Source organism: Castor canadensis, chromosome 3 (assembly GCF_047511655.1).
Source record: "Castor canadensis chromosome 3, mCasCan1.hap1v2, whole genome shotgun sequence".
NCBI lineage: Eukaryota > Metazoa > Chordata > Mammalia > Rodentia > Castoridae > Castor > Castor canadensis.
Genome location: NC_133388.1, coordinates 148,829,165 through 148,842,060, shown reverse-complemented (window position 1 = coordinate 148,842,060; position 12,896 = coordinate 148,829,165). Strand labels below are relative to the sequence as shown.

The following is a 12,896-nucleotide window of genomic DNA, read 5'->3' as shown; positions in this document are numbered from 1 at the left end:
TTCCAGAAAAAAATGAGTCCATTTATGATAAAACCAGCAATGTATAGCTGTTTTTCCTCAGCATTGCTGACATGGCTTTTTTATTCTCATTGGCTTTGCATTTTAATGGGTTGTTTTAATTTGCATTTCTCTAAATAGTCCCTTGAAAATAATAGGTCCTCAATAAATATTTGCTAAGTGAATTCATTTCCTATGGACCTATTTATTTCCATGAATGTCATCTTTCACCTGCTGCATTTTTTAACTCATCATCTTTTTTTCCATCACATATAACAACTTATTGGGTAGAATTTAGATATTGATATATTCTTATATGTTTTAGATAATCTGGTTTTCACACAAAATATTTGTGCTTTGTTTTTTCACCAGTTATACTGGTCAAATCACTCATTCTGGTAATTTCTTTTTGTTTGTTCTCTTTTTCATTACTTAGAGAATACTTTATTTGTTTCTGCAATCAAACCCATGTAGATAAGACCTTACATGTTTAATACAGTGTTTTTCCCCAGTACAAATGGAAAAAATTAAGTTTAACATTTCTAAACCAATATGGCTATTAATTTCTGTGCAATGCCAACTCAACATGGTAAACAGGGATACTAAGGATTTCTTTTTGGTATTTACTTTATATCATCTTAAAGGGGCCAAATATTTTGAAAACTAATTTCAAGTCTCCTTTTTCTCTTCAAACCATTTTACCTATTTTTCCTGAAGTTTTTATTTTTTTATTATAATTTTTTGTTAGGATATATTTGTTATATGGGGGGAGATTCATAGTGACAGTTCCAATTATGCTTATGTTGTAAACTGGTCAAATCACCCCCATCATCTCTCCCCCTCAACCCCCTCCTGCCCCACTTAAAGCAATTGCAAGAGGTTTTTTTGTTCTATTTCATATAAGTATATGAATTCCATCAACCATACACCCTCACCATTATCGCCTTCATTCACCCTCACCCCACTCAAAAGTACCCCCTCCCCACACACTGTATCTATTTTACAGTCCTGTCTTTCATTATTAATATTTAAGTTAATGTTAAAAGGGGTTTTTCAATTTATCCCCACTGTGAGTATATTTTACTTTAGTCCACTGAACAGTCAGTTTTTAAATAGTGGTACTAGGGAGGTTTCTAGATCTTTGGAGTATTTCAATTCTATATTCTTTACCTTCATCAGAATAACTCTGATTTTTTTGTCTTCCTTTACTAAAAAGGCAGAATAGTTACATGTATGAGCAAGGTAAAGAATTAATTAATTAATAATGAGGAGCAAAAACCTCTTCACTTCCATTCTTTTCCTATCTCAAATCCGAGAATGATACCTGAGTCAAAAAATATATATATATATATATAAAATATATATATATATATATAAATATATATATATATTTTCACTAGTCTCTGGTTGTTAACATCTTTTTGCTTAAAGCTAAAAGCATACCTCATCTAAGACTCATGAAATCCCTGTAAACAAATTATATTATCAGTACATTTTTAAAATATTTATTCAAATATTCTCAAGAGCCGTCCTAAAGTAATTTTATGTGATGTTCCATGAAGGCTCTTTACCACCATTTGGAATAGCAGACAAGTATAGATTCCAGTCAGACCTTTCATGCCAACCTGATTGTCTTCCTGCCTATTTTTCCTAACATCCATTGAAAAGTCTGTATCATTTGAAACAGTCTCAATGACTTAGTGGGAATTACTAGAGTTTCGGTATAAAGAAAAGACATTGTTGTTGTTATTGTTGTTTTGGCTGTGGTGGGAATCAAACCCAGGACCTTGTACTTGCTAGGCAAGTACTCTACTACTGAATCCATGACTCCAGTTCTTTTGCTTTTAGTTTGTTTTTCAGATAGAGTCTCGTGCTATTTTCCTTTAGGCTTCCTACCTCGGCCTCCTGAATAGCTGGAATTACAGAATGTACTACCACATTCAGCCCTAGATTTTAACCTCAGTGATAAATCTCTTTGAGTATTTGTTCTTGAACAACTCACTTATCTGATTCTGGACCTTAGTTTCCATGTCTATAAGTTATAGGTAAGGACCTACCTTACCAAGTTGATGTGATCATTAAACAAGAAAACCTAAGGACTTAGTTTTGAAAAGAAAAACACTTCTAAAATAAACTTTGTACAGATATATGTCACTGTTAGCTCTTTTGACTTCAATGAAACACTTAGCTAGAGTAATATATTAGTTCATTTGATATAGTATTTTCTTGCCCAAGTTGAAAGTATTCCTCTGGAAATTGAAAGAAGACTAAAAAGCAGGGAAGGAAATAAAGAACACATGCTATTGTTTTTCTCCTCACTCCTTCCTTGGAATTTTTACCAGATTCTTCTTTGTTCATCTAGTTCTCTAAGGCCAATTCAACACTGAAATCAGGCCTGAAAGAGGAGGATGGGATCAAACATTTAGACTGTAAAATATAAACTCTCCAGCTTTGTCAAAAATCCATGTATGCAAACGTTCCCCAAAATATTTTCCAAAAATTTCTAGGCTAACACATGTTTGCCATTCAGTACATAGTTTTATGAATATCGAGTATCAGCAAAAAGCAAGAAGCCCAGGTGTAGGGGACCCTAAGAGCATTCTCTGATTTTTTCTCACCCACAAAAGTTTTGCTAGAATTTATTTTTATTCAAGTTGGAAAATCACCAAGGAACAAAATGATTCCCAGTAACACTGACAAAGATAAAAGAATATCTCTGAGTAAGTCCCCTCGGGTGATCTAACCTCATGTCCCCACATAGAACTAGTTGAAACTTGCCCAGTGAGAACAAACATTCAAAGTTTTAGTCTCCTTAGCATCCACATGATGCTTTTCCCACTTTTCCCCACATTTGCAGTCAGTCTGCTAGGTGTTGATTCTACAAGAGAAAATACATTTAGACTAGAACCGTCTTTATTTTAGGAAACATTCTCATTTCTCACAGTTATCAAGGTATTAATCATTCTAAACTGTGTTTGTCTGGCTAAGACGGCTTCCTGGCTAAGTTTGTACCCCAGTACCACAACTTATGGGCTGTGAGCCTGGGCAAGTTGCTCAACTGACATTTACTTCTTCCTCAGCCAAAATGGAAGAAAATGGAGTCACAATAATATATAACTCACTTGATAGGATTGAAAAGCATTGATTGGATTCTTACACAAAAAGAACTGGGAAAACCATCTGACTTAAAGTAAGCAGTTTATGTTAGCTGTTAGGGTTGTTATTATTAATATTTACTAGGCTGATTGTCTTTACATGTGCTTACTCCTTGACACAAACAGCTTGAGGACACATGTTAATCATCTTTATAACCCAAGAAATAGCCATTATGGAGTATGTTATTTCTACATACTCTTAATTTACATCTCATTTATTTTTTCTTTTTCATTTCAATTTATACAGGGAATTCTTCATCTTCCTCAGCATAATCGGCCTCCAAAGCACAAGTATCCATACAATCTCAAACTTATATAGAAAACTACCTACCAGTGTGCCCGGTTGTGGGCTGGGGTTGTAGCTCAGTGGCAGAGTGATTGCCTAGCATGTAAGAGGTCCTGAGTGCAATTCCCAGCATGACAAAAATAAACGATGATAGATAGATAGATAGATAGATAGATACACCCTTTAGAGAAAGGCGATGTTGTTTAAGGATTGTTTACCAAAATATCCTAAACAGTACCACGAATCATTCCAGAGCAACAAAAAGATAGTAGGTATCTGGAATGCATTGTACTGACCAACCTCACTCCACTTATAGACTTCCTCTTACAGAACATGCTTGAGAACAATGCACAGCCAGTCTTACTATTTTTTCTATTGTGAGAATATGAAGTTTTCCACTACTTTACATTACAACCTTCAGGATGTATTGCTACCTGTCTCAAAACCAAGAATTGATCTATTTTTATAGTATAAATGACTTAAAGTCAAATTTGTAACCCTCCTATAGCAAAGTTCTGACTCCTTTTCATGTCCTCAGTCTTGCTTTTCTTTTGCTTCTACAACATGTCCTTTTATGTTTTACTTTTCCAGGAGAATGTTTTCTGATTATGGTAGCTCTGTTAGAAAGGGCTATGCAGGTTGTACACTACACAAATCTCGGGCTCCCATCACATTATGCTTTGAATATGAAGCATACAACTTGTACTATCATCCGTGGCAGTACCGAAAAAAGCTTAGAATTAGTGAATGACTAGGGACTATCTGAATATTGTAGCTCTTTCTGAAACACACACATATACTGTATATGCTACATGTGCGTGTGATTATGAATGTGTGTCTTATCCTGCTTTCTCTTGCTATACAACACAACCTGAAAGTAGGTAATTAGCAAAGAACAGAAAGAAGTTTATTGACTCATTAATTCTGGGAAGTTCTCCCTAACAATGAAGTCTAAGAGCAGAGGATTAGCACCTTCTCAACATCTGGAGAGAGCTTCTTACTACATCTTCACACCACAAAGGCTATCATATCACATGGTGAGACACAGCAAGCAGGCTGGCTCTTCTTATAAAGCCAGTACCTTCTTGGAGGCCATTTGTGACCTCAAATAATCCTAATTATCTACCAAAAGCACCATCTCCAAATGCCATTAACATATGAATTTGGGAATTAATATTCTGATACATGAACTTTGGGGAACACTGTCAAACCATAACAGTGTGAGGTGTGTGTGTCCAAGTAGCAACTCTGACATTTACAGATACAGGTTTTCTCACATTGTCTGTCTGAGATATTCACACAACTACTTTGGTTCACTCATCCAGCTTTGGCACAATAGTATTAAACAAGAAGCTTAATGTCCAGTTACACATTACAAACTAAGTATTAAAACTCTCATAAATTTTCATTTCACTTTCTTCATAATTCAGTATCACAAGTCTATGAACAGTTTTTTTTCGTCTACTACAGTACCAGGGACTGAACCCAGGACCTGACACATGTTAGGCAATTGCTCTCCACTTGAGCTGTGCTTGTAGCCCCTTTTGATTTTTGTTTGTTTGTTTGTTTGTTTTTGAGCCAGGGTCTCACTACCTTTGACCTGGGCCGGCCTCAAACTTGAGATCCTTCTGCCTGTGCCTCCCAAGTAAACCATATCCTTGGCTTTTTTGTTTGTTTGATTGTTTATCTTGCAAAATAGGATCTCACTGCGTAGCCAGGGACTGACCTTAAGCTCTAAATTCTCCTGCCTCAGCCTCCTGAGTATTGGGATTACAGGGGTGTACCACCATGCCTGGATCAGCTAGTTCTTAAAGATAACCTCCTATGGTAGATACTGAAGATGACTTTGTTTCCTACAGAGAGTTTAGTAACTTGCTCAAAAACACAAAAAACGTCCTTCGGTTTCAAAGAATTTCTTTGCATAAAACCATATCATGCTTTAGTAAATCTCCTCTTCCCTTACTTCAGCTCACTGTGCTAGGGACTTAATCAATACTTACTTGACTGAATTGAAAAATCAAAAACATCCTTGAGTCTAAGGTCACAGAAATTAGAGGTAGATCTAGGATTAGAACCAATTTCTTTGTTTCCTGGGACATTCCTCAACTTACACTTCTTTTTACCCAGAATATTAAACATTAACCTCTATTATTTGTCCTGGGCTCTCTGAGGAACTCTGTGTGGGGTGGGAATATTTAGGGATATTCTTACTAAGCAATTTATTGAGTGAAACTTTCCATTGGTGGAATGCTTGAGAAGCATTTTTTGGGCAAAAGGGAAAAAGAAGATGCTATTTTAAACATTGCTGAGAGAATTTGGGCAAAATCCATCTGGCAGACAGACTATTTCTTCTGCTCAAAACCTCATCAAACACTCCAAACATGTAACCTGTAGGCAAGTTTAATTAAAGCTTGAGAAATCTCAAAATAACCTGACATTTAAGTATGTTATTTCCATTCTCCTCTTATAGTGTGACATACTCACAGAGGCTCTCTTAGGTTCAAATTAAGTTTCCCAATGCCATCCTGCCCTGCCTACCCAGTGTTCAAAGCTTCAGGAATGTGAATGAAATAGACATATCCAATCATTGTCCCTTAAATATTAATACCCATCTCCTAGAGAGGTAGGAAGGCATATAGGAATTTGGGTAGATGAGTGAGTGAAAAGATGATTGTGATGACTGATGATAAATAGATAGATGATAGATAGAATATTAGATAGATGATAGTTGGAGTAAATTTTGTTTCTCTTCTCTAACAAAGCAGAGCTTGTCTTAGAAAGAACTTTGGAAAAGGACTAAAGTTCTTTTTTTCTTTTGCCATAGAACAAAAGACTTGAAAGTTAAAATTGTTGAGCAAAATAAGTAGCATTAATATAGTTACACTGAAGGATTCCAAATGTATTCTTTCTGTCTTGGAAGAGTAACTCCTCTCTTAAATTGTCTGGACAGTCCCAGACTGCCCTCCCTCCATTTTTAATATTAGACGCAGTTAAGGAGCCAAGTTTGATGTCATAGGTAGATTTACATTAGGATTTTCCCCTCTTTTCTTTCCTTCTTACTCTGGATTTTGGGTTTTTTTTTGTTTTTTGTTTTTTTTTGCTGTCCTTTGCTTTGTCCTGTTGAGACAGGGTATCACTACACAGCCCAGGCTGGCCTTCAACGCAGGGCCTCCTGCCTCAGCATCCTGAGTGTGGGATTTAGATGCCCAGCTTCTTGCTCTGATTTCAAGTGAGCACTTTTTAAAACTGTATTAGCATATAATAATTTTATGTGTGGGGAATACATTGTGACATTTACATATGCGCTTATATTATTCTTAATTTGATTCATTCCCTCTATCATTCTCCCTAATTCTTCCTCCCCCCTTCTTAGAAAAAGTTTCATTGCTCCATTTTCATACATGCATAGGAAGTACACATGCCCTCTTCCACCCTCTCCCTTTCCCCTCCCCCTCCCACTGGTACCCATCCCCAAACAGGACTTATTTTACCTTACTGTTCTTCATTTTTTAAAGTGTATATTGATTATTCAAGGGGATTTCACCTTGGTATTTCACAAATGTATATATCATAACTTAATTAGGTTAGCCCACTCTGTTACTTACTCTTTCTCTATCACACTGCTCCCCTATTATTCTACAACTTACAGTCTATCATGCTCCTTTCTTCTTTTGCCTCCCCATAGTCCCCTTAGACAGACTCACTAATATAATCGTAATATATATATATGATCACATAAGTATTTATGTATGCATTTTTTTCTTACAGATCTAGCTCCCACTTTTGAGGGGAAACATGTGATCACTGTCCTTCTGAGCCTGGCTTACTCTGCTTAAATTGATCATCTCCAGCTCTATCCATTTACTTACAAACAACATAACTTCATTCTTCTTTATGGCTGAATATTACTCCACTGTGTATACCATATTTTCTTAGTTCATTCATCTGGACTGTTTCCAAAGCTTGGATATTGTGTATAGCACTACAATAAACATGGGTGTGCAAGTAGCTCTATTATATCCTGGCTTACATTCCTTTGCTTATATGCCCAGGAGTGATATCACTGAATCGTATGCTAGATCTACTTGTAGTTTTTTCAGGAACCTCCACACTGTTTTCCATAGCAGTTACACCAATTTACATTTCCACCAACAGTGGGTAATTGTACCTTTTATCTGCATCCTCTCCAGTGTTGGCTGTTGTTTGTTATTAATGATAGTCATTTTGACTAGACTGAGGTAAAATCTCAATGGCATTTTGATTTGTATTTCCTTTAAGACCAAGATTGAGAATGTCTTCATGCATTTATTGGCCATTTTTACTTCTTTTGAGAATTGTCTGTTCAGTTCATTTGTTTCAGTTCATTTGTTATTCAGTAGGCAAATCAATTAATTGAACACTTTATATGATTCGTTTTTATCTCTTCTTTTAGCATAATAGTTTTACTTAGCCACCTGTCATGGTACACATGTGTAATCCCCACACTTCAAAAGTATATGAAGGAGGATTGCAAATTTAAGGTCAGCCTTGGCTACATAGTAAGACTATGACTCAAAAATGAAAGTTTAATGCTGCCCTGAAGTTTTCATTATACATTTTAAACTAATCTAAGTCTATCTGCATATAACACCACTTCACATGTAGAACTGCTACCTTATGACAGAACATTCACAATTCTCTCCTCCCAGCCCTTATAACATTGTTGTCATTCATTTCATGTACCCATATGCTACTATTACCACATACTCTGCCACTTTATTATTTAAGCAATTATCTTTTAGATAAATTAATAAGAAGAAAAATAATGGGGAAAGAGGACCAGAGAAGGAAGGGGAGCAGCAGCAAGAGAAGGCAGTGAGGGGGATGAATATTCCATTACATGTATGTTTCAGCTTTCAAAATCACCCCATATTTCTTTATAAATAATAAATAACTTTATTTTAAATAATAAACAGTTCTGTTTATTCCTCTGTATTTCAGTCCCAAAAGTGTCACTGACCTATCTTCAAGCTCACTGATTCTTCCAAGGCCAGCCTACTGAATGCCAGTCAAAGGCATTCTTTATTTCTGTTACAGTGCTCTTGATTTCTAGCATTTCCTTCTGATTCTTTGTTAGAATTTCCATCTCTCTGTTTATATGACTCATCTATTCTTCATAATGTCTACTTTTTTATTGGATTCCTTATCATTAATCATTGTTTTTTAATTCGCTGTCCAGGAATTCCAAAAGGTCTGTTATCTCAGACTGTTTCTAACACTTGCTTTGTCTTCTCAGACTGTATTTTTTCTTGCCTTTTATCATTCCTTGTAATTGTTATAGTTCAAAGTCAAAAAGATGTAATAGATAAAAGGATCTGAGGTAAGTAGACCTATAATGTGAAATTTAAACTAACCTGACTAGGAGTTGGGGTATGTTTAATATTTGCCAAAGCTGTAGGTGCCAGAAGTTTCAGATGCCTGTGTCCTTGCTTTTGTCTCCCCTGAAGACCGCTTCCTTAAGTTCTCCTCCTCAGGGAAAAGTTTGCCTCTCGCAGCTGTTTCAGATGCAATTCACTGTCCTTACATGGGAGTCCTCTTGGTATAAAGGTAAACTGCAGGGGAGAGAAACATCTCAAATCTCATCTTAAAATGATTAAGTCTCAGTCTTTTCGGATACGTATCTCCAGGTTGCAACCTTACAGGAGTTTCTCAGCTTCCCATCTCCCTTAGCTAGGACAAAAAGTCCTGAGGGCTACACTGGACACAATGTTATTCCGTCAGGTGGGAAAAGACTCTGGCAAAGTATTTTTCCCTGTACATGAGGCCTGCATAATGGGGAAAAACTGCTCTGGGCATAAGTGGTTATGCTATTTGCTATTTATTTTCTTTAAAGATCTCAGTGGAGGAAGAGGGAAACTGGTGGCCAAGATACACTTTTCTCTCTTACAGCCTTCTGGCAACCGGAGGAGGAAACCGTAGGACTGCTGACGTGGTGGCACGTGGGTTTGCCAATCTTTTAACTCTAGACAAAAAAACCCTCCAAGAAATTCTGCTGCATTACCCAGATTCTGAAAAGCTCCTCATGAGGAAAGCCAGGTACAACTTTTGAAACCCTAGGATGAGGATCAGTGTGTTAAAATTGCAGTCAGCTTTTTCCATGAGATAAGGAACACAAGTGTCAATGCAGTATGCATTGAAAATTCACAGGTAGGAGAAATTACTATTTTTTTCTGGTAGATTTTGCCAAAACTCTCACAGAGCTACCCAAAACAATGTTTATCTCCTGTCCACAGAGTGCTTCTGAAGCAGAAGGGAAAGGCCACAGAGGCAACCCCTCCAAGAAAAGGACTTGCCTTCCTCTTCCCAACAAAAGAAGAGACACCTAAAATATTTAAAGCTCTCCTGGGAAGCACAGGAAAAGCAGATCTTGGAAGACTCCTCAAACTGAAAAAAAACCAAACCGTTCAGGTAATAAGGCAGAGTGAATGGATGATTGTAATTGAGAGAGCCCTGAACTGCTCCTATTCTAATTCTATCTCAGATACTGGGATAATGTGGATTAATCTGGTGCTAATAATTATTGCTTCAGAGAGATAGATAGATAATTTATTACTGTTTAAACTTTATGCCCTTATACCATCACAGGTTTATTGTAGGTTACCTAAATATATATGTATTTATAAATGCAGTCAACCTTTATTATTCATAGATTCTGTATTTGTTAATCTCTCTACTCACTATAATTCATTTATAACCTCCAAATAAACACTCATGATGATTTTGTGGGCATTCATAGGCAAGTGCATATGTAGAGTGGCAAAATAAAACCCAAAAACAACAACAACAACAAAAACTGTCTGATGCATACACTCCCAAGGAAGACCTCTTGTTCCTCACTCTACTTACTCGCTTCAGCTCTATACTGCAAACAAGTGACCCTTTTTCAATCTATTTGGTGCGTTGTTTTTTCATTTGTGTACCTTTTTTATTTCTTTTTTTTTTTTGGAGATTTTGTTGTCATGAAATGGCTTCCAAGAATAGTGTTGATTTTAAAGTTCCTAAAGTGCAAAAACACCTTGAGGTACCTTACAGAGAAAATATGTGTGTCAGATCACCTCCACTCAGACACTAGTCATATAATGCTGCTGCCTACAGTTCAATGTAATGAATCAACAACTCATAAAATTAATCAATTTATCAAATTATATGTGTCTCCCAAGTAGAAACATGCACAAAAGGAAGTTATATGTTGATCAGTTAACAAAAAATGTTGTGCTCTAAGACTCATAGGAACCTAACCCTGTATTTCCCCTAGGTGCAATGGTTCATATTTGCAAATTCAGTACTTAGTGGCAACTTTATAAAACAAAATACCATGAGTAATTAGAGTCAACAGTATATGTACAGACAAATGTATGCACATGGAAATATTACTGTATAAATCATGTTGCCAATATGCCAGCAAACATTTTCACAACTATTTAGTTCATATACATGAAAAATGTGTTGAAAGCCAGAAATAATCTCACAGATTTCCTGCATTCTTACATCTATGACATTCCTTACATGTCATAGATGAACAAACTGAGACTAAGATTAAGGAATTTGGATAAAATCACAACTAGTTAACAGTGCAAAACAAAAAACATGATGGCTCGGTGCTCACTTCCATAAGCTGCCTTCTGATTCCTAGAATGTAAAAATATCCAAATGTTATTGGTCTGTCCTCCTTTTTTTTCTTTCTAGGTTTTTTTTTTTTGATTTTCATAATAAATCTATGAGAGAAGGTAGAGAAATAGAGCACAAATTCAAGTTTTCTGAATCTAGTCATTATGTTATCTCTAACACTATTGGAAATGGGTAGCTGTGTACCTTTCAGAAAATGAGTAAATCACCTTTGATAAGTCAGTCACATTCAAGAGAATAAAACGTTCATCTTTCTTTTCCATATGCACAATACTATAGTTTTAAAAAAGTTATACAATGTAAACCAAATGCCTCATTTATATCAATTTGCAAAAAAGACATAAGGAAATGTGTGAGTAAGTACATTAAGTTAGAGTCTCAACTTTACCTGTGCAAGTTCATACTTCAGGCAAGCCTCTCACAAGTGTACCACAAGCATTGCCAATAAAGATCATGGTATGTTTTTACTATGAAATTTCTATAGATAATACTGAATAGAATGGTTCCAAAATGACAGCTCAAGTTCCAATGGGACAAATGAAGATGATTGAACTAAGAAAGAGATATGAGTTTCTCCCATGAACTCATGCAGGAGGAAAAATTCATACTTGTTATAGTATCTTCATATAGTACTTGGTAATAGTTTTTATTAAAAATAAAAATTTTAAATTTAAGCTCTATAAACTAAATAAAACAAGCAAAAATTTGAAAGGCAAAGAGTCCTGAGTACTGAGTCTAATGATTCTAAGTACATGAAAAACAATAGGAAGAGAATTCCTTGACGGGGACAAAAGTACAATATAGACTAACACTGCAAATCCAATGTAAAGGCTAAGCTCCATGCTCCAGCACACCAGAAAACTCTGTCAAATGATAGTTGGAAGCAAGGTAGACATGATTCTCACATGCATTTAATTCAAACAGTGTTTGTCTTGGCAGTGACTCCAATATCCTCATTTCAATTTCACCACGAATTCTTTGTGACTGCTTCTTCCAGAAAGAAAATGAAAACGCCAAAGCAGGAGAAGATAAAGAAGAATATGAAGATAAAGGAAGAGAGCCAGGACAGAAAACACTGTATGGGTGCAAATGTACAGCAAATTCTTCTACAGGAGAGGAAACGCCCCTGTGGATTAGAAGGGCAGTTCTACCGAAAGGCACTTCCCCTCAGTCACTCATCATTAGTATGGCTCCTTCTGCTGAGGCTGGGGAAGAGGTTCTGACTATTGAAGTCAAAGAAAAGACTAAGCAATAAATGTTTCATTATCTTTAGATGCAACCCAGCTAGTTCCCAATGAGATTGTACCCAGGATTGTAACTTAAATTAATAAGGGGAACCGACCTTGAGGGGTCAGTTGAGAAACCACAGGCAAATCCCTAGCTTTGTTTCTAGGACTTATCTGAGAATATGATTTTATGCAGTGGTAATAAGGTTATTTAAAACCATTCCTATTCCCCACTGTCATTAGCTTTGTACAATTGCTATTTCTTCTTCTTTTTTTTTTTTAACCTTCTGCTCATTCCTGATGCCATTTCTTCTTTCCATGTTGATTAGCTTGGTCTTGACTCTGAAGTGATTCTTATCCTTTTCTCCTAAATGTTTGTTGTGTGCAATTTCTGGTATGGCACTGTTAATCTTGGCTAACATCTTATGTGTGTGTGGCTGGGGGAGGGGCTGGCTAATAAGATTTTAATAAAATAGGTCAATAATCAAGTGATATTCATTTAAATGAAAATGATTATGCACTAAAATAGCACATCAACCCAGAAGCTGAGACCAAAAGGAAGCAGAG

General features: G+C 36.0%; 1 protein-coding gene across 1 annotated transcript in view; it reads left to right on the top strand.

The window, feature by feature from the left end:
• The window catches only part of Cngb3 (cyclic nucleotide gated channel subunit beta 3), a 148,158-nt gene extending 135,694 nt beyond the window's left edge, over positions 1–12,464 (top strand). The window contains exons 16-18 of the mRNA XM_074066994.1: positions 9,367–9,513; positions 9,711–9,885; positions 12,101–12,464. Coding sequence (XP_073923095.1) covers positions 9,367–9,513; positions 9,711–9,885; positions 12,101–12,358 — 580 coding nt within the window. The 3' untranslated portion in view covers positions 12,359–12,464. The remainder of the gene's footprint in view (positions 1–9,366; positions 9,514–9,710; positions 9,886–12,100) is intronic.
• Positions 12,465–12,896: the final 432 nt, after the last annotated feature.